At 43.7% G+C, this 20,283-nt stretch overlaps 2 protein-coding genes, 1 non-coding gene and 1 pseudogene across 4 annotated transcripts; 3 read left to right on the top strand and 1 right to left on the bottom strand.

Moving 5' to 3' along the window:
• Positions 1-1,033: 1,033 nt before the first annotated feature.
• Positions 1,034-5,429, top strand: LOC143219384 (uncharacterized). Of its 2 annotated transcripts, XM_076445399.1 has the most exons (6): positions 1,034-3,255; positions 3,381-3,525; positions 3,594-3,673; positions 4,473-4,544; positions 4,641-4,733; positions 4,895-5,429. In XM_076445399.1, the coding sequence occupies exons 2-6, from the start codon at positions 3,401-3,403 to the stop codon at positions 5,149-5,151; spliced, it is 627 nt and encodes a 208-aa protein (XP_076301514.1). In that variant the 5' UTR covers positions 1,034-3,255; positions 3,381-3,400; the 3' UTR covers positions 5,152-5,429. The 2 variants fall into 2 exon arrangements, with proteins under 2 accessions (XP_076301514.1, XP_076301515.1); XM_076445400.1 differs by lacking the exon at positions 1,034-3,255 and having other exon boundaries at positions 3,296-3,525.
• On the bottom strand, positions 4,992-11,526 carry LOC143219383 (uncharacterized). Its single transcript, XM_076445398.1, has 9 exons — positions 9,289-11,526; positions 8,470-8,673; positions 8,072-8,393; positions 7,817-7,961; positions 7,678-7,748; positions 7,120-7,188; positions 6,504-6,557; positions 6,289-6,427; positions 4,992-5,130 (listed from the first exon to the last, which is right to left on the bottom strand). The coding sequence occupies exons 1-8, from the start codon at positions 9,295-9,297 to the stop codon at positions 6,327-6,329; spliced, it is 975 nt and encodes a 324-aa protein (XP_076301513.1). The 5' UTR covers positions 9,298-11,526; the 3' UTR covers positions 4,992-5,130; positions 6,289-6,326.
• On the top strand, positions 11,486-11,679 carry LOC143219385 (U2 spliceosomal RNA). The gene has a single exon (XR_013011306.1). It is a non-coding gene; the product is annotated as a U2 spliceosomal RNA (small nuclear RNA).
• A 7,202-nt stretch (positions 11,680-18,881) lies between these two features.
• On the top strand, positions 18,882-19,061 carry LOC143219386 (U2 spliceosomal RNA; annotated as a pseudogene).
• Positions 19,062-20,283: the final 1,222 nt, after the last annotated feature.

The following is a 20,283-nucleotide window of genomic DNA, read 5'->3' as shown; positions in this document are numbered from 1 at the left end:
CTTCCTCTTTCGAATGAGCCCTCACCCAGCCCACAATTTGTTCTAATAAGGTCAAACAACGTTCAGTACGAAACCCATTTTTCGACCCCTTTTTCTAGTAATATTGTAGGTATTTTCTAGTTACAAATCTAGCCTATACTACCCCCTTAACGTCGTGAGAAAAGCGCGCTGCGTCTAACCTTCCTCTTTCGAATGAGCCCTCACACAGCCCACAATTTGTTCTAATAAGGTCAATCAACGTCTGGACGCAAACCCATTTTTCGACCCCTTTTTCTAGTAAGATTCTAGGTATTTTCTAGTTACAAATCTAGCCTATACTACCCCCATAATGAGTGATTATGAAGCAGCCGCTGTTACAACTCTAAACGAGTTATTCCCTAATGCGCATGTACATGGTTGCTGGTTTCACTATTGTCAGGTTGGTGATATTGTTTGAAGTTATATATTATCATATAAATTATACAATTTTGTCTATGTATAGAAAGCTACATTTTTTGTCATACATATATGTACGATATATCGCAGGCTATTCTGCGAAGGTGGCGCAAACTTGGTTTGACTAATGTACCTAATACTGTTCTGCGTATGTCAATGTCTTTGGCTTTAGTACCTGAAACAAAATTTCAAGAAGCCTTATTAATTATACAAAAAGAGGCAGACAACATAGCAAGTAATTTCCCCAATGTTCTTTTATTTATGACTTACATGCGAATTAATTGGTTAAAAATGGCATCGCAAGTAAGCGTATACAATAGGGTGGTCCTAAGCTATACTTGGCGAAAAATTTTTATCGAGATACAAAGCACGACGCCCCCCAGAATGGTTCTCTTTGGTGAGAAAAAAATTTGGGCAAAGTTTGAAATCGATCGAAAAAAAGGATCACGTGGCGCATTTAAATTGAAAATTTTGAAAATTTTGAAATTCGTCGTAACTATAAAGTATTATATATCGTTGGATTTGTAATTTTTTTTTAAATAAGAATATGGAAAAATTATATGACCTTAATTAAAAAAAAAATAACGATGACCTTGAAATTTCGAAAATTTCATTTTAAAAAAAAATTTTTTTTGTGCCATTATATTTACCATATTGAACAGTGCAACTTTTTCCTCTGACATTTTTTCGTATAACCACAAATAACAGAGATATGTCATTTTGTATTGTACTATTGTACTATACATGTGAATGAATATTTTGAATATATTCTACAGAATAGTGATAAGGAACTATTTCTTATATTCTAATGTAAGACTATCCGCTTTTAAGATGGCAAGGACAGAGCGGGTCACCAAATAATACGCCGATCAATGGTGAAGCCGCTCGCCAAGAATGCATTTTATTAAATGAACAGACAAACAATACAAAATCTAGAGAGAGAATCCAAACTTGACAAGTCACTGGAAGAACGGGTCCTCAGACCCGAAGTGGCTGTAAGGACCCGCGCTGCCAGCGTATTTTATGACGCTACCCCTCTGGGTTTCCCTGAGAGGGAGGTAGCTGTGTGGTTCGCCTGTGCTGCGGACCCTCGACGTTCGATTTACATGTTTTTCGCTATTGTTGTTTTCGTTGCGTCAGGATATTGCTGGCGGTAATCTTTTACCATTTGCAGTACCAACTGCTTTTCTTCCTCATTGCGAGCTAAAATTTGATTGTATGTAATCCTGTATTAGCTTAACGGCTCTTTCTGCCGAATCATTGACCACAGGTAAAGCTTAACTATATCTAAACCTAGTTTGTAAGAATCTTCATCTTGCCAAACTACTGGATCTTTTTTTAAAAATTCTGTCAATATATTAAATCTACTAAAAAATTTTCGGCTTTCGTCTGATATAAAACCTGAAATGTCCTCTTGCATGTGATCGGCCACATTAGTTGGTAAAATGACAAATTTTTTATAATAATCGCCGCTACTAAAAGATCACTCATTGATCAAGAAACTCTTGTTCCTGTTGATCTTGTATCTGGGATCGTCGTTTACAACTCTTTTGTAAGACCTTCCACTTGTGGTATAATGACTCCAATTTCTCGACGCAGCGACTGTTTAACTGAACTGGAATTTTGGCCTTTTCCCACAACACCTCCACTTCTTTAACAACAAGGTGTGCACTAGACCGAAGGTTCAATTTCACTTTCCGCAAATTATAAAATAGCACTCCTAAAACTTGTCGTTTCGATGGCAACTTAGCGTCAATTATCTGATTTTCATCATGTTCTAATAAGAACAGTTTTTCGCGACTTCTACTTTCCATTGGGCTTCTCAATTTATATAGAAATTGAGTAGTCTTCCTGTATGACTACTGTAACGTCTCGCGTCTGCCAAATCTGGATTGAACGACGATGATCACGAGTCCGATTTTGTAAGTTGAGGTGATAGTTGATCAAAGACAACACTTGAGGTTGTATGTTCGCTTACTCGATACTGATGATTACAGTTCGTTAGCTCAGACAGATCTAATCGGTGGTTCTCTGATACATCTAAATCTTACTTCGGTGTGGATGTCGTTTGTTTGAAAAAGCGTGATGATTGGTTGATGGAGTTGAAAGTAATTGGTGGAAAAACTTGTAAGGATAGGAGTAGGAATAGGAGTGGGAGTTTAAGTACGGGTTGTTATAAAATTTTTAACGAGGGTTTACATCTGTTTCCCGGGTGTGCGCTTATGAATTTCAAGATAGGTAAAATTGTAAAAAAGTGGACTTAAGGTCCACGGGGTACATCTGGAGGTAACGTAATAAATTATATTGGGTCATAGGTAATAAATGGATATGTTTAAATATCTGTTATTTGTGGTTCTACGAAAAAATGTCAGAGGAAAAAGTTGCATTGTTCAATATGGTAAATATAATGGCATAAAAAATTTTTTTTTTAAAAATCAAATTTTCGAAATTTCAAGGTCATCGTTATTTTTTTTAAAATTAAGGTCATATAATTTTTCCATATTCTTATTTAGAAAAAAATTACAAATCCAACGATATATAATACTTTATAGTTACGATGAATTTCAAAATTTTCAAAATTTTCAATTTAAATGCGCCACGTGATCCTTTTATCCGATCGATCTTAAATTTTGCACAAATTTTTTTCTCACCAAAGAGAACCATTCTGGGGGGCGTCGTGAAAAAAATTCGTTGGTCAAAAAATAAGGACCACCCTAGTATACAATTGTCCGGTGCGCACTAACAATATTGCAGAGTTTTTCCATAATGTTGCTGGTCAAAAATTAGGAAAACAGAACATAAACGTTTGGGCATTTCTAGGTATAGTATTATTTAATTTTTTGCAATCAATTTATTTATAATTTAATAACTATATGTATACTTACATCATTGTCATGTTACTCTAAATATGCGGCAGTATGTAGTTAAATGTTATTAAATTTTAGAAAAAATAAGAGATTTGCTTATGGATCAAGAATTAGATTTGAATCGGCTACAAAATGGTGTAGCGTCTCGAAAACCACGTACTCGTGAAAATATTAGTCGAAGGAAAAAAATTGCTAAAGCTCACGCTGAATTTGATACTGGAAGGTTAACATGCTTTCTATTTATAATTATTTTTATTGTATATATGTTTATAAATTTATATGATTTTGTAGATTATCTCTAGAGGAGTTTTTAAATATATTTCATCATAAAGACACAATTTTTAAAATCAATCAAATCAGTGCATTGGCAGGTAAATATATATTGATAATTTTAAAGCTACCTCATAGAATTGAAATACTTTTTTAACCGACTTCGAAAAAGGAGGAGGTTACTCAATTCGATCTGTATGTGCCTTTTTTCCGCTTTTTTCGCTTTTTTTTCTATGTATGTTCACCGATTACGTCGAGATGGATGGACCAATCTGAACGAAACCTTTTGCATCTTGTAGAGTATGTTCCCGGGATGGTCCCGTGCAAAAAAAATTTTACATTTCTTTATTAATTATACGATTTTATTTGCGAAAATGTAGGGTGGTGATACCGTAGTGAACTCCGCTGAATGTTAGACATTAGGAACAGTAACGACGCGACGTTGTTACCGCTATCGATTGCCGCTTTCAGATATTTATAAATTACGATTTGGAATGTGATGGCTGACAGAGATAATAACAGAGATAAAAAAAAGTGTGAAAGAAAAAAGAACTTTTTAAAAAAAAATTAAACCGACTTCGAAAAAACGCACTAAAAAGTATAAAATAATTTCCATTTAATATATGTGAATACACACGAACTTAAATACAATACAATCTTTTCGGAGGCGGCGCAAATATATTATTATTTAAATATAAATATATTAGTATTTAGAACAATTTAAGGATTTTCGTAATTTCCAGTGTCGAAAATTTTCAATTTTGCGCCGGCTTCGAAAAGATTGTATTGTATTTAAGTTCGTGTGTATTCACATATATTAAATGGAAATTATTTTATACTTTTTAGTGCGTTTTTTCGAAGTCGGTTTAATTTTTTTTTTAAGTTTTTTTTTGTGTACAGATGAAGATATTAATGACGAAATTGCTGATGCTAACTCTTTTGCCAAAACAACTTATAATCCTACAGAAACCGGTAAATAAATTAATTTTATATTATGTAGTACGTATTATCGATTGTAGATATTATATATATTATAATGTTCTCTCCGTATATAATTTGTTGTTAAAGATAAACTAGAATGGATGCATGCAAAAACGTTACCAGGTACGACTTCAGCATCATCGAATTCCTCGACAATACAGGACGGGACAGTGTCAGCAGGTTATCTCCAATCCACATATTAATCTCAACTTTTCTAAATCGTTATTATTAATATAATAAGTGGTGTCAATTATCACCAATTGTGACCGAGGTGTATCGAAAAATCAAATTTTTCATATAACCAAGCAGTACGGATAATTAATTGAACATATATTTTTTAGGCGATTATATTGTTGAAATACTTAATGATAGTTTTTGGGAATGTGAAAAAGGAGATACTAATGATCAAGAAGATAGTAATAACCACAAATCAGGATTTTGCATAATCTGTTTTATTAACAAAGCAACAGAAGTTTGTGTGCCTTGCGGTCATCTTGCTTGTTGTATAACTTGTATCAGCCAATGTGATTGCAAACGATGCCCTGTATGCAATGTCAGCTTTACGATGTACGTGACACTTCGTGAACCAGAAATATAAGTATGCTCAGAAAACATCAACACTATATATCTTAGAATAATAGAAATACGGTTATAACATATCTGGGTCACACATTCCACGCGAAAACGAATACATTTTGGAGTTAAATTTCGGATTTTGTTCTTTAAATATGTGTAGTCTTTAGTGATCTATGAACGAATCTCAAAGGATTTTTCGATGTCTTAAAAATTGTTGATTTTACACACGTGTAAACAAACGTGTTATCTTTTTGTCATTGAGTCATAAGTATAAAACTATCAAAGTATTCATTGTAGTGAAAACACAAGAGTATCTACTAAAAATGTTTTTCCACCATTTCTTTTGCAATTGTTTTAAACAAATAACGTGTTTTCATAGCAGACCAAATTTGTTGTTTTAAAATAAAATTGAAAATTGTACATTTGTTACTCTTTGGTTATAAATTAACCAGATACATTGATATCTTTGGTTATAAATTTCTCTGTATTTCTTGACATTTATTTTTCATATTATGAATACTTCAAGAAATACAGAGTTTATAACCAAAGACATTGGCTGATTTAAATTATCTGAAAAAATACTGAATAAGTAACAAATTAGCAATTTCAAATTCCATTTTAAGACAACAAAATTTGAACAATTAATTAAAAATGATTACAAAAAGTATATATTTATTACAAGAATTATCAACGCATAAAAATCATTTTATAATGAGTTTTAGTGCAAATTTTATCTCGATATCTTTTATGGTTCAGCAGTTATAGTAAAATGTCACGATCCAGCCCACTGTGTTTGGCTGTCTGAGGCAGTATATCTTTTTTAATAGAGGTCCGTAAAGGGGACACGGGTCTATTGAAAATTCGGAATATGTTTAAAATGATAGCAAAAGAAATGGTGAAAAAACATTTTTAGTAGATACTCTTATGATTTCACTACAAGTTCCCAAAAACCCATTTTCATCGCTTTGATAATTCTAAACTTATGACTCAATGAAAAAAGGTTAACACGTTTTGTTAAGATATCAAAAATCACCATATTTAAATTTGAACAAAATTTGAAATTTTACTCCAAAATGTGTCCGTTTTCGCGTGGAATGACCCATCTGTGAAGGTCAATTGGAATCTCTTTGTAAATATTGAAGATCTCTTTGTAACGTACATCCAAAATGGCCAAACGACAAAAATTGTGTTAAAAACTCAAATATTGAGTTTTTCCAATATTACAAGTGGCATTTTTAAGTTTGTGAATTTAGCCTTTTTGCCCAGCAATTCTGCATGTCCACGTACGTTCAGATTATCTGTAAAAAAACAATTTAGTGAGAGAGAAATGAGTTCTTCTCTAGTAATACTAAGTTTAGTCCATATAAATTGTACCTTTGTCCTCCAATTCTTGGTTGACTCTTTTCTTCGTACATTTTTTATATGCACCTGGAATTGTTAAAATAATTATTAAGAAATAATGATTAAGATTGTAGATTTACCGGTTGTCAGAAAATTTTCACTAAATTCTGTTTCTCAACTATATCCAGATAGCACTGACAATGAGACGTCTTAAAGATGTCTTTAAACGAGTAAATTCGTTTTTCCTGGATTGCGAGGGTGCGGGATTCGCGTTCTCATTTCTCGATAATACAAAAATGGGGTTTTTCAGTAGACAAAATCGCTAGATAGCTCGATCTAGGCCGCTCTCGCCCTCAAGAGTTCTATTTTTTTATTTGCGGGCGTAATTTGCATTATTCGGAAGCATACAACTAACGTATGTAGCTGATTTCATAGCTATTCTCATAGCTACATGCTTGTCGAATAATGCAAATTACGCCTCATAAACGTAAAAATAGGACTATAGAGGGCGATCGCAGCCCAGATTAATCTTTTATCTAGCGCTTTTCACTACTTAAAATCCCATCTTTGTATTATCGAGAAATGAGAACGCGCATCCCGCATCCTTGCAATTCTAGAAACGAGTCTACCGCCTTAAGTATTAACTTACTTCGATTTTGATCAGTAATTTCATTTTTTATAACACAAATCGGTTCTGGAGTAGTGCAAACATGTACCGCTATAAATAAGGAAAATATTTTATATATTTTATTAAAGTGATTATTAATTTAATATTAATGAGATTATCTATTATAAGTAAAATGTTGAAAATTTTGCAACCTCGGTAAATCATGACAAGAGTATTAAATGACTTTTTTTATGAGAATCCTCATTACACACTGTTTTAACCAGTCCCGCGTGTTTAAATTATTAATAGATTCAAGACAGGTAACCTAGTCCTACGACATTTCAAATTCTGTAGCTGTATACCGATAGCGTAGTCGTAGACCTATGTTTGTGACCTTACGGTATTCAGCTATAGGCGGTACATAGCTATAAGTCTCACCGCCGGTCGTGAATGTGTTAACAGTTCGAAGTAAAAATGGATGGCAGTTTATTTTGATTGAGGTCATTACGGTTCTGGGAAAAACTTATGTGCAATGAAAACAATGCGCGATTAGAACAATCCCTATTTTTGTTTACATTAACACCAATTTTCATACTTTACCTTCATGATCTCCATACATTAATATCTTATGACCTTTATGAAACGATAATAAAAACTCTTTCAAAGTTAATCTAAAAACCAATAAGTAAATATCTTTTATGTATAATTATATTTTTTAACATTTAGGACAAAATCAAACCTTCCACTAGCAAGATGTTTCTGTAGTAATCCAATCTTATTATCTCTTATTACACTTTTCTTGTTGCTTTTACGACGTACACATTGTCCTTCATTGAGTCTTTTTAATTTAATTTCTTCATCCATTATTAGTTGCTTTATAGTTCCTGTAAAGTTTACACAGTTAACTTGGCTTGGATGAGAAATCGTTCTTTTAAATTTTGTTTTATACACAAATAAAAATGTATAAATGAAATAAAATTAATGAAAGAATTACCCAAAAATATCCATATGTTTTTTTTCCCTCTTCCTAACTTCAATGAAACAACATTATTGTAAGACTCGGTGGTATTGTTTGTTCTCATGGGACAATCATATACTGAAACTTTTTCTGCTTTTGGCAACCACGTGGATCGTATATATTCGATAAAAATTTTGATTGGAGGATGCTCAGCGGTAAAAGAAGCTGATTCTCTTTCAATTTCAGCAAACCCTTTTTTAAAGAGGTCTGCAGGAGCTAAAGCTAATGTCATTGCCATTGACAATACTTTAGTTGGTGCATCTGCGAGACCTAAATGGCGCCATTTTCGTAATAAAGCCTGTAAAACGTACACTTGGTTTAAAATTATATCTTTTTATGGGCAGTAAATTTATTCCCTATAAAATTATATTAACCTGATTATAGTGGAACCAGCAGCCTTTTACACTGCTCAATGGAAACTGCTGCTCCAATGCAATCATTGCTGCACTTTCATAATCAGTCATTGTAAACTTCAAATTCTCATGAAGCGTTGGAGCTAATTCTTTTATCTTTCTCCATATTACTATATACATAGCTTTTGTTAATGTTTCGCACAATATAAATATTGTACCCACTCCCTTTCAAAGCAAAACTTTCATAAGTATAATATAAGCATAAGCTGTTAAATTTGGTACCACTATCAATACGATGTGAATTTTTACCCTGGTCATAGGGCAGCAGTTACCATGTATTAAAGGGAAAAAAATAAAAATTATATGCACTTTTATGCTTGTAGTAAAATTACAAAATAAATAATGTTACAATGGGATATTTAAAACAAACGTCTAAATGCTAATTTCTATATTACATAACAAAACATTACGATAACCTGTAAATGCTCTCTCAATTTAGGGTACTTCGTCAATTATCAAACGTTAACTCGAAAAATATTTCACCTAAAGTGCTATTAACATCTGTCAGTGTTGAGTGCATTTTGATCTTCAAATCTATTTGTCGTGAACTAATTTCGAATAACAAAACATAGTATTTATTTATTATGATACAGATTTATTCGTTACTAATAAATAATTTTTCTCCAAATAATATCGTTACTCGTGATTCAGGAATAAATTCTTACATTATTCTTTGTACGATAATCAAAATAAAATTTGCCCAACATTGCCTATACACATCATATAATTATAGTATAACAAACTAAAATAACATACTTTGGTAATGTATATTATACTTACGGTATCCATGTATACAATGTGAATAATATAAAGTAGTGCAATTGGTGGTTTAGGAGGTAAAACCTTGAATAGAAATAAAATGCAAATTGTATAGAATTGAATAGAAATAAAATATAATATATGCCCCGACGGCACACCGGCTCGGTTTCAGCCTGGCACCTGTGCACAAAAGGGCGCGATTTTCATCTGCCGAGGGCTCTAAGCCCAGGTCCTGCCGGCCGGGCTAGGATTCAGCCGATTTTCAAGATTGCAAGGGTGCGGGATTCGCGTTCTCATTGCGTGATAATACAAACACGGGTTTTTCAGTAGTCAAAAACGCCAGATAAAGGTCCTTCTAGGCAGCAATCGCCCTCAAAGGTCTTATTTATTAACTTATTATACTTTTGTCGGTAACAAGGGAGACTGCTACGCATTTGCAAAGTACTGCCACATTGATGCAACCCGCCCTGTGTCGCGCATGCGCGAGAAAAGTTGGGCCCAATCGAAGCACTGATTGGCCACATTAGTGTGATACCGTGCTGCCCTCTCAAAAACAGGCTGAATCCCAGCCAGGCCGTCAGGCTCTGGGCTCGAGCCCCCGGCAGGTGAAAATCGCGCCCTTTTGTGCACAGGGGCCAGGCTAAATCGTCCTGATTTGGTCTCAACGCTGAGCCAAGCATTGCGTTAGCCCGTAACGTGTCGGGCTGGGGCTCGGCTAGCTGGGTCCGGCGGTGGGCTCGGGCAGACTGTGCCGTCGGGGTGTATATACATCTTTTCCATTATTTCGTATTAAAAGAATATTTGTATCACATTACGTCCCCCTTCATATGAAACAACTTTCGGAAGAACATTTTTTAACATTTTCTGTCCCTTCTAAGAAATTAAAAACAGTCCAACTATTATATAATTCGTTGATACATAATACATATATACATTCAGTATTATGTCTATACTACATATTATATGAATACCAGGTATTTCGTTTATCTTATCCATTTTAATATCTTCATTACTTTTACAAATAACAAAATGTACAAAACAATAGTTGTTTTTACAGCGACACATTTTTACTAGTGTAGCTGATTAAAAAAAATGGATTTTAAACACGTATGTTGATCTTGAAATGACCAGACAATTCATAATAATTTAAGGACTAATAAATTTAATATTTTCTTGTCTGACCAATATCTTTGTTATCTTACAAGAAGCGGTCCTTGCCTGTCCAAGTAGCGTAAGTTCAGGGTAATGAAATACCGAGCTGGAAGTAAGGATGCTACATCTGGTCAGCAGTCGCTCGAAAAATATTTGACTTGGAACATAATTAATAAAGTAAATCTCTATAGAAATATTTTCTTTGTCTTGAGAGTAATAGAGGTCATATCAAGTGTATTTCTTGATAGCCTCATTCAAATTATCATGAATTTTCGGCACAGAGGCATTCCAATATCAACACATTTATACTCATTTATTAGTGAAAAATCGTCGATTACTTCAAAAAGTTGAAAAAACATTAATCGCACAATTTGCTAATTCCTTTACAAGTTACTTCTCAGTATAATAAACATTTGGATTTGCAAAAACAACAGCAATATTAGAGTAGACAAAATCCTAGAAATACCTTATATATTAATAATAATATACACTATACACACTTTAAACACTGACATAATGTTGTGTGTTCGTCTTATGTGTCTACAATACATACATATATATTATACAAGGTGTAACAGAATATGTGAGACCCACTTCAGAAGCTGATTGTACGTCTAAAACAATGAAAAAAATTCATATAAACATATGCTTGATCTATCTTTGTTTACGAGATATAAAGGATTTTGTAAAAAGAGCAAACTCTCTCTGTCCATAAACTGCACAGTAAACCGGTATATCTCATAAGCAAGAATTCACGCAAGCTTCAGACTACAATAAGCTTCTCAACAAATTCGGCAAACACCAGGAGTCTTTCAGAGTGTAACCGGATCCATAACAAGACTTCTACTAGAGGATTATTGTTGCTCGCTCGCTTCGCTCGTTCACGAGTAGGGTTGTTTTTGCTCGCTCGCTTTACGAGCTCGCGGATAGGACTGCTCTTGCGAAAGGGTTAGTGGTACGCATGGCTAGTAGTACCTAAGCAGTGGTATGGGGTAACAGCAGCGATCTGAACTGTTACGCCGCAGGCCCGGGTTCGAATCCATTCGAGGTAGATTATTTTTTTTTTATCGCTTCTCGGCCTTATGGCTAAGATCAAATGTGTAGTATCTGTTCTTATCAGCTTAATATCTGATACACTACCCATCGGGTAGTCAGAATATTAACTCGATCTTTGGGAATTGACTGAGAGGTCGGGGCTTGCTCCCCCTCGGTCACGGGTCGGCCACGCATTGCAGTGCCGTGTGGATTGGCCCAATCTACCTATTTCTAACATCAATCAGTCAATTCCCAATAAATCGGGGAGATATCTCTGTTCCCATCTCAAAACTTCGTACGAGCGCCGCATCGCTCAAATCCGCGAGTGCAAGTGCATCAACACCTGGAGCCGAGGAGCGATCGGGGCGCGACTGACCGCCGAAGAGGAGGACCACACCATCAGCGTCTCCACCGAGCAGCCGGGGAACGCGTGGACACCTCTGCAGGACCTCGAGTGGGGTAAGTGATCGACTCCCTCTCTCACTCTCTTCCCCCGCGCGAACACCAGTGCGCTAACCCGCACGGCCGTTCAGCGCGGTTACCCCTCCCCCCCGTTCGTTGTTATTCGTCTTTGTCCTGTCGACACTTGGCTCTGCTAATTGTTTGTCAGGATAAATTCAATAACAACCAACGGCTCCGTCCTAGGTCGTCGGAACAAAGGGATTCCGGAACGTTCGTTTCGGAATTGCGTAACGCCACGCGTACGCTTCGATAAATTTCATAGTTAGCACATCAATTTACTCGACGTCAGACTAAGTTATTAATTATTTAATAACTTAGTTCTGTTCCGAGTACTTTGTTGCTGCTGATTGTGAAATTTGGGAGCAATCCTGTGCCGGTAGCTAACAATAATTCACATTAAACATCTTCTCGCTTAATACCGGCACGTCGGAACGTACGACGATTTTGCGAGCGTTCTTCCGGAGCAAACTAACTCCGGAGTAACTCTGACTCCGACTAGAGACCGCCGAATTGTTTAATCGAGTCCGCTCGATTAAATTAATTCGGTTTTAATCCTTTCAGTCACCGATCCGAGTAGGCCTTGGAGGTTCCTCAGACTCGAGCTGAAGAATTTCTCCAAGTACCGCCAAGTATCGGTGCAGCCCTCTAGCGGTAGATCCTTGCACGAAGAGCTGGATCGAGCCCCTCGATCGACCGCTAGATAGCCCCCCTTGATGGTGTCTCTTACCATCAAGGTAGATCCCTCGCCTGTCACTTTCATCTTCTTAACCTCTTTCAATCCCTCTGTCGATCCGCTCTCTTTTCTGTCTCCCCGTATTTCTCTCTATTTTCTTCTGTCGCTGTCTCTCTATTCTTCTGGTGAGTCGATCGCTTGCCTTGCTGTTATAGTTGTTTTTATTTATTTTATTTGTTAGTGTATAGTGCAGTGCCGTGGTTTATTTATTTATTTATTGTATGTATCGTACGTGTGTGTACCGTTTATTTGTATGACTCGGCGCCGCGCTACTCTATTTTATTCCATTTTTAACACTGACATTTATTTATTCTATTTATTTTAGCTATTTATTACATTTTAAACAAGTGACTATAGTGATTTTATTCCATATTTTATTTACTGTTATTTATTCATTTTTAACTATTTCAAGTCACTTGACATTTTAATTTCCACTTGAGGCAAACCTGCAGAGGAAGTTCCATAATGACTGAACAACTGAACAACGCGATAACAATTTATATCGATTTTCCGTTCCCGGCGGAATTTAGATGCCCGGAATGCTTCGGCAAACCGGGCATACGGCTCGGTGGGACCTACAAATCCCACTGCGACCTGATCAAGCACGCAAAAAAAAATCACCCCGGACATACGGTGGTTCATCGTTGCGGCGAGTGTGGTGAGCACGGGAAAGGGGCCTATCCCCTAAAATCCGTGAAAACTCACCACGCCGCCGCTCACTCGGGCGGGTCAGGTCGCGGTGGGATGAGAGGAGCAAGCGGCTCCTCCACCCGTTCCATCGTGAGGTCCTCCCTCTCGGCGACCGGAAACACTAATTGCTCGGTCCCTTCGGGAGCCGAGTCAATTTTAAGGGCGACCGGAGCTGGCACCGCCACTACCATCACGGCCACGTCGACGGCGACGGGGTGCGCGGCGACGACGACAGCATCCACGACGTGCACGACGACGACGACGACGACGACGACAGCGTGCGGGACGTGGCGGTCTGCAGCCCAACGACCAAGGATCTCCGGGGGGGCCCCTCCTACTATCCACGGGCCCCGCAGCTGCACCGACCACCCGTGCAGCTGCCACAGGTTCAACGACGACCACGACAACGACGACCTCGACCAGACGTCCGTCCTCCTCCCTGAGGCAGAGCGTGCTGTCACTCGGCAGCGCTGCCTCTGCCAAGGGGACGACGACGGGGACGGCGACGAGGACAGACGGAACGCCACCGACAGCGACGGCGACAAGGGCGAGGGCAGCCACAAGGCCATTGACAACGCCACCACCATCGACGGCGACCGCGCGGGCTGCGCCGACCGCAAGTCGACCCCGGAACCGCCCCGCGAGAAGCCTGCCAGCGGGGCGACGAGGAGGAAGAGGGGGTCGACGATCTCCCCTACAGCGAAGGCCCCGACCACCAGCCCGAGGGGGCCAGTTACTAGGAGTAGGGGAGCCAGCGTGCCGCTGGACATCGGGGACACCTTAAAGCGGACAACGGACCTCACCACCACCCGGAGGAAGGCGGCTCCGAAAGCCGGCTCGAAGAAGTCGCCGAGGAGGACGGGGTCGGGGCGAGACAGGGCTTCGCCCGCCCCCACCACCCCGCCGAACGTCCCGACCACCAGGACGTTCACCTCGACGATCAGGACGGCGGCATCACCATCCTACGCCGCCGTCACAGCGGGCGCAACGGTGGTCAGCGCGGCGCCAGCAGGAGAACAAACAACTGCAGCCCGCAGTAGCCCCACCCACGCCACCATCCTGAGGGGAGCTTCCGCCTCTCCTCCCTCCCCACCTATCATCTACGGGGTGCAGGGGAGCGGAAGAGGCTGCTGCGCGGTCTCCTGTATGGCGCCGGCCACTCTCACTACGACCACTGTCAACACCACCGTCAGCGGGGGGCCCATCGTCACCTCGCGGCCCCTCGCGGCCCCTCGCGGGGGGAGTGGAGAGGGGAATGAAGAGGACTCTGTCGCGGACAGCAGTCCTCTCCCTCCCCCCCATCGAGGAAGTGACGGTTACCCCTGGTCCCACCCGGACAGTGGCCGTCACCCCCCCTCCGGCCATCGAGGGGAGAGAAGAGGAGGAGAGGGCGGAGGATGACGATTCCTCCCCCCTCCCGTGGTCTCCCGCCGTCTCTAGGAGACGACGCCGCCGACGAGTTCTGTCTTCGTCGCCTACATCTCCGTCTGATTTCAGGTCGTCGCACCCGGAGACGCTGCAGCCGCCGACGAGGACACCAGCCCGCACGCTACCAACGCGGGAGACGAGGGCGCCAGGAGCACCACGCCGACCATCCGCGGGTGCCCAGCGTCCTCCATCGCCCCTACCAGCTCCGGTCACCGAGGGAGCAACGAGGGGGGCCACCACCACCGCTACCACTACCACCGTCACGCCGAGGAACCGGTCCTCGGCAGCATCGCGCAGGGGCGCGCGGCGAGGGGCGGCGACGGGAAGCAGGAGCAGCCGAACCGAGAACGTGAGCGATCGGGCCCCTGCCGACTCCGCGCGGACGAACCGACTCCGCGATCTACGCGATATGTTTAATCGCTTGGGAGGGTTCGCGTCGCGCTTTCGTAGTGTGGGTGGGAATACCCCTGGGAGCTCGCACCCGGGTGGTTATAGAACGGGGACAACGAATGCCCCTGCGGGCGTCGGTGTAGTGCCCACCGACCTCCAAACCCCGCGAGACCCGGAGCATCGCCGGCCTGTGCCTGCTGGTCAGCCTCGCCCCCGCCCGCGCGCATCCCTTAGAAGGGAGCAAGTCGCGTTGGCGGAGGAGAGGCGCTTACTGATTGGTTTGGCCGGGGCCGTCGATAGTGTCCAAGATCTGGAAGAGGTGGCGACTACGATCGCCGCCTTCTTCCAACGCTTCGGGTCAAGACCCGCGGGGGTTGGAGAAATTGCGAGGGGAAGACCAACCGCTGTTGCGGGGAGGGAGAGGCGTGTCGGAGGTGCATCGGCATCGCGCCCTCCCGGTCGTACTGAACCGAAGGCTGCAAGAAGCACGGACCAAGTCGCAGAAGCAACGCGGATCCAGAGACTGTTTCGGCAAAACCGCAGGCGTGCGGTCCAGGAGGTGCTGATGGGCGCTTCGGCGCAATGCCAGGTCCCGAAGGACCAGGTACATCAACACTTCCTCGACATGTACTCACCTGCGAGTACGCCACCAGCCTCTGGGCCTCTCGGCTTTCCATCAGAGGCTCCAACGGCGGCGAGTGACGCGGCACTGGTTCGGCCTTTCGGAGTGAGTGAGGTAGACCGTCGACTCCGGCGGATGTCAAACTCCGCACCGGGGCCAGACGGCCTGACTTACCGTGATCTCCGGAAGGCCGACCCGGACTGCGCCATTCTGACCGCCTTTTTCAACCTATGTCAAAGGTTGGAGTCGGTCCCTGCTTCTTGGAAGTCTTCGAATACTGTGATGATTCACAAGAAGGGCGACCGGGGGGATCTCTCGAACTGGCGGCCACTAGCCATGTCCGACACGACCCCCAAACTCTTCGCGGCGGTGCTTGCCGACCGCCTCGTCAAATGGGCCTTACATAATGAGCGGATTAGCCCTCAACAAAAGGGCTTCCTGCCGTGCGAGGGATGCTATGAGCAGAACTACGTGCTGCAGGAGGTCCTTAACGACGCTCGCAGGGGCAGGCGTCAGGTGGTGGTTGCGTGGTTGGACCTGTCGAACGCGTTTGGCTCGGTCCCCCACTCAACCATATACCACGCCTTTGCGGAGGCCAGAGTCCCCGAGCCCTTCCGTAACATCTTGGAAGGGCTCTATGACGGATGCACCACCCGGGTGCGAACCTCACAGGGCTTCACAGACCCTGTCCCCATCCTCTCCGGAGTGAAGCAAGGATGCCCGCTGAGCCCTGTGGCGTTTAACCTTGCCCTGGAATCGGTGCTTCGTGCAGCATCCGAGACCTCGGCGGGTTACACGCTCCACGGCCGGCGGTACAACATCCTCGGCTACGCGGATGACATGGCACTAGTTGCCGACACTCCGGAGGGGATGGAAACACTGTTGAGAACAGTGGAGGCTGCAGCAGGGAGGATTGGACTTCGGTTCAACCCGGCGAAGTGTGCAACACTGCACCAGGACAGCAGAGGCACTCGCCGGGCCGTCCCTACCTGCTTCAGCCTACAGGGTCAGGGGTTGAAATCCCTGGCAGCAGGAGTGCCGTATGAGCATCTCGGAGTCCCCACGGGATTCCAGGTGAAGCAGACTCCGCTTCTGACGATCGAGGAACTCGTCCGCGATCTCCGCTCCGTTGATCGTTCCCTCCTCGCCCCGTGGCAAAAGTGTGAGGGGGTCGGAATGTTTATATTGCCCCGCCTCGACTTCATGCTGCGGGGAGCCCATGTGGAGAAAGGTCCCCTTAAAGTCGCGGATAAGCTCGTTAAGAAGCTCGCGAAATCCTGGCTCAACCTGCCTCAGAGAGCCAGCGCGGAGGTGATCTACCTCCCTCCCAGTCGGGGAGGATGTGGATTACTTCCGCTTGCTGACCTGGCCGACGCGCTGGTCATCGGGCATGCGTTCCGTCTTCTGACGGCGCCTGACCCGGCGATCAGCGGGCTGGCCGGAGATTCTCTGAGGGGGGCGGTAGCCATGAAAATCGGTCGTCCACCTACCGAGCAGGATCTGGCGAACTACCTCTCCGGCTCGCTGGAGGGGGAGTTCGCCAGAACCAGCTGCGACTTCTCCACATTGTGGTCGAGGGCACGGAACGCGGCGCGGCGATTAGGAGACATGCTCCAATTGCGATGGGAGTGGAGCGCTGCACGCCAGGAATTGGGTCTTAGACTCCGAGGCTCACGCGGGCGCACGACGGTCGTAACACCCGTGGCTCGGCCCCAGGTGCTGCACCGACTGAGGGCGGCAGTGACGGAATTCTACCATCACCGGCTCAATAGCAAACCGGACCAGGGGAAGGTCTTCGGGGTGTCGTCGCGGACGAAAGTGTCAAACCACTTCCTCCGCGGCGGCAGTTTCACCAGCTTCGCTGATTGGCGCTTTGTTCACCGAGCCCGCCTCGACGTCTTACCCCTTAATGGGGCTAGACGCTGGGGTGAGGGTGACAAGCGTTGCCGGCGATGCGGGTGGGCCCTGGAGACCTTGCCCCATGTGCTATGTCACTGCCGCCCCCACTCGGCTGCCTGGCAGCTGCGCCACGACGCCGTCGTCTCGCGGATTTCGCGAGCCTGCCGACTGCCGGGGAACTTAAGGGTGAACCAAAGGGTCGAGGGTCTCACCGGCGATCTAGAGGCGCTCAGGCCGGACATCGTTGTCAGGCATGAGCCCTCGAAAAGCGTCGTGATCATTGATGTGACCGTGACCTTCGAGAACGGCATCGAAGCTTTCGAAGCCGCAAGGCTTCGAAAGATCGAAAAATATCTTCCGATCGCGGCCGTTCTTGAAGAGCAGGGTTACAGAGTTGTGACCGACGCGATCGTCGTGGGGGCTCTCGGCTCATGGGATCAGGCCAATGAGCCGGTGTTCAAATTGCTGCGTATTAGCACGAAATACGCAAGCATGATGCGCCGGCTCATTGTCTCTGAGACCATCCGGTGGGGTCGGGACATATACGTGGAGCACGTGTCGGGGGTCCGACAGTATGCTGCTGCTCCCGCCGCCGTCCCCGCCCCGGGGCTGCCCCTGCCCATTGATGAGGTGAACGTGCCCCCCCCCCCCCCCGCGGCCCCCTCGAACATACTATCGCGCCCCGAAAACCTAATTTATACAAGCGTTGATAACAACATGGAAAATGTATTGACTCAGGGCCACTTCGGCCCTGTATAATTCTATATATATTAATTTTTAGCGAGGGCAACGAGCCCGCAGCACGCCTCTCTTTCTATCTCTCTATCTTTCTCTACTCTCTCACTCTCTATCTTTTGTCTTCCTTCCGTCGCTGTCTCTCTACTCTACTATCTCACTTCTAGTCATCTCCGTAGTTTAAGTTTTCTGGCGTGCTGTGGGCCGTTCCAATAAGTCTATTTTAATCTTGACAAGGCTCCTGCCGCTAATTTTATATTTTGATAATCACAAGTACATTTATTTATTGACGTGTGGATGAGTGTGTGTGTGAGTGCGTTTGCGTATGAGTGAATGATTGCCACGCAGGGGGGCATAGCTCCCCCGCGCCACACCCCCCCCCACCAAAGAAACTACTTATTGTATATTTATAGCCCTCGCCGAAAGGCGCCAATATTGTACCGCCCCCGAGCATTAGCTCGGGGGACGATCATTTGAAAATAAAGTCCTTTCTATCTGTTCTTATCAGCTTAATATCTGATACACTACCCATCGGGTAGTCAGAATATTAACTCGATCTTTGGGAATTGACTGAGAGGTCGGGGCTTGCTCCCCCTCGGTCACGGGTCGGCCACGCATTGCAGTGCCGTGTGGATTGGCCCAATCTACCTATTTCTAACATCAATCAGTCAATTCCCAATAAATCGGGGAGATATCTCTGTTCCCACCTCAAAACTTCGTACGAGCGCCGCATCGCTCAAATCCGCGAGTGCAAGTGCATCAACACCTGGAGCCGAGGAGCGATCGGGGCGCGACTGGCCGCCGAGGAGGAGGACCACACCATCAGCGTCTCCACCGAGCAGCCGGGAACGCGTGGACACCTCTGCAGGACCTCGAGTGGGGTAAGTGATCGACTCCCTCTCTCACTCTCTTCCCCCGCGCGAACACCAGTGCGCTAACCCGCACGGCCGTTCAGCGCGGTTACCCCTCCCCTCCGTTCGTTGTTATTCGTCTTTGTCCTGTCGACACTTGGCTCTGCTAATTGTTTGTCAGGATAAATTCAATAACAACCAACGGCTCCGTCCTAGGTCGTCGGAACAAAGGGATTCCGGAACGTTCGTTTCGGAATTGCGTAACGCCACGTGTACGTCTCGATAAATTTCATAATTAGCACATCAATTTATTCGACGTCAGACTAAGTTATTAATTATTTAATAACTTAGTTCTGTTCCGAGTACTTTGTTGCTGCTGGTTGTGAAATTTGGGAGCAATCCTGTGCCGGTAGTTAACAATAATTCACATTAAACATCTTCTCGCTTAATACCGGCACGTCGGAACGTACGACGATTTTGCGAGCGTTCTTCCGGAGCAAACTAACTCCGGAGTAACTCTGACTCCGACTAGAGACCGCCGAATTGTTTAATCGAGTCCGCTCGATTAATTAATTCGGTTTTAATCCTTTCAGTCACCGATCCGAGTAGGCCTTGGAGATTCTTCAGACTCGAGCTGAAGAATTTCTCCAAGTACCGCCAAGTATCGGTGCAGCCCTCTAGCGGTAGATCCTTGCACGAGGAGCTGGATCGAGCCCCTCGATCGACCGCTAGATAGCCCCCCTTGATGGTGTCTCTTACCATCAAGGTAGATCCCTCGCCTGTCACTTTCATCTTCTTAACCTCTTTCAATCCCTCTGTCGATCCGCTCTCTTTTCTGTCTCCCCGTATTTCTCTCTATTTTCTTCTGTCACTGTCTCTCTATTCTTCGGGTGAGTCGATCGCTTGCCTTACTGTTATAGTTGTTTTTATTCATTTTATTTATTAGTGTATAGTGCAGTGCCGTGGTTCTATTTATTTATTTATTGTATGTATCGTACGTGTGTGTACCGTTTATTTGT

The sequence above is a fragment of the Lasioglossum baleicum genome, unplaced genomic scaffold (genome assembly GCF_051020765.1).
Source record: "Lasioglossum baleicum unplaced genomic scaffold, iyLasBale1 scaffold0027, whole genome shotgun sequence".
NCBI classification, from domain to species: Eukaryota; Metazoa; Arthropoda; class Insecta; order Hymenoptera; family Halictidae; genus Lasioglossum; species Lasioglossum baleicum.
This window is presented reverse-complemented; position numbering and strand designations above follow the sequence as displayed.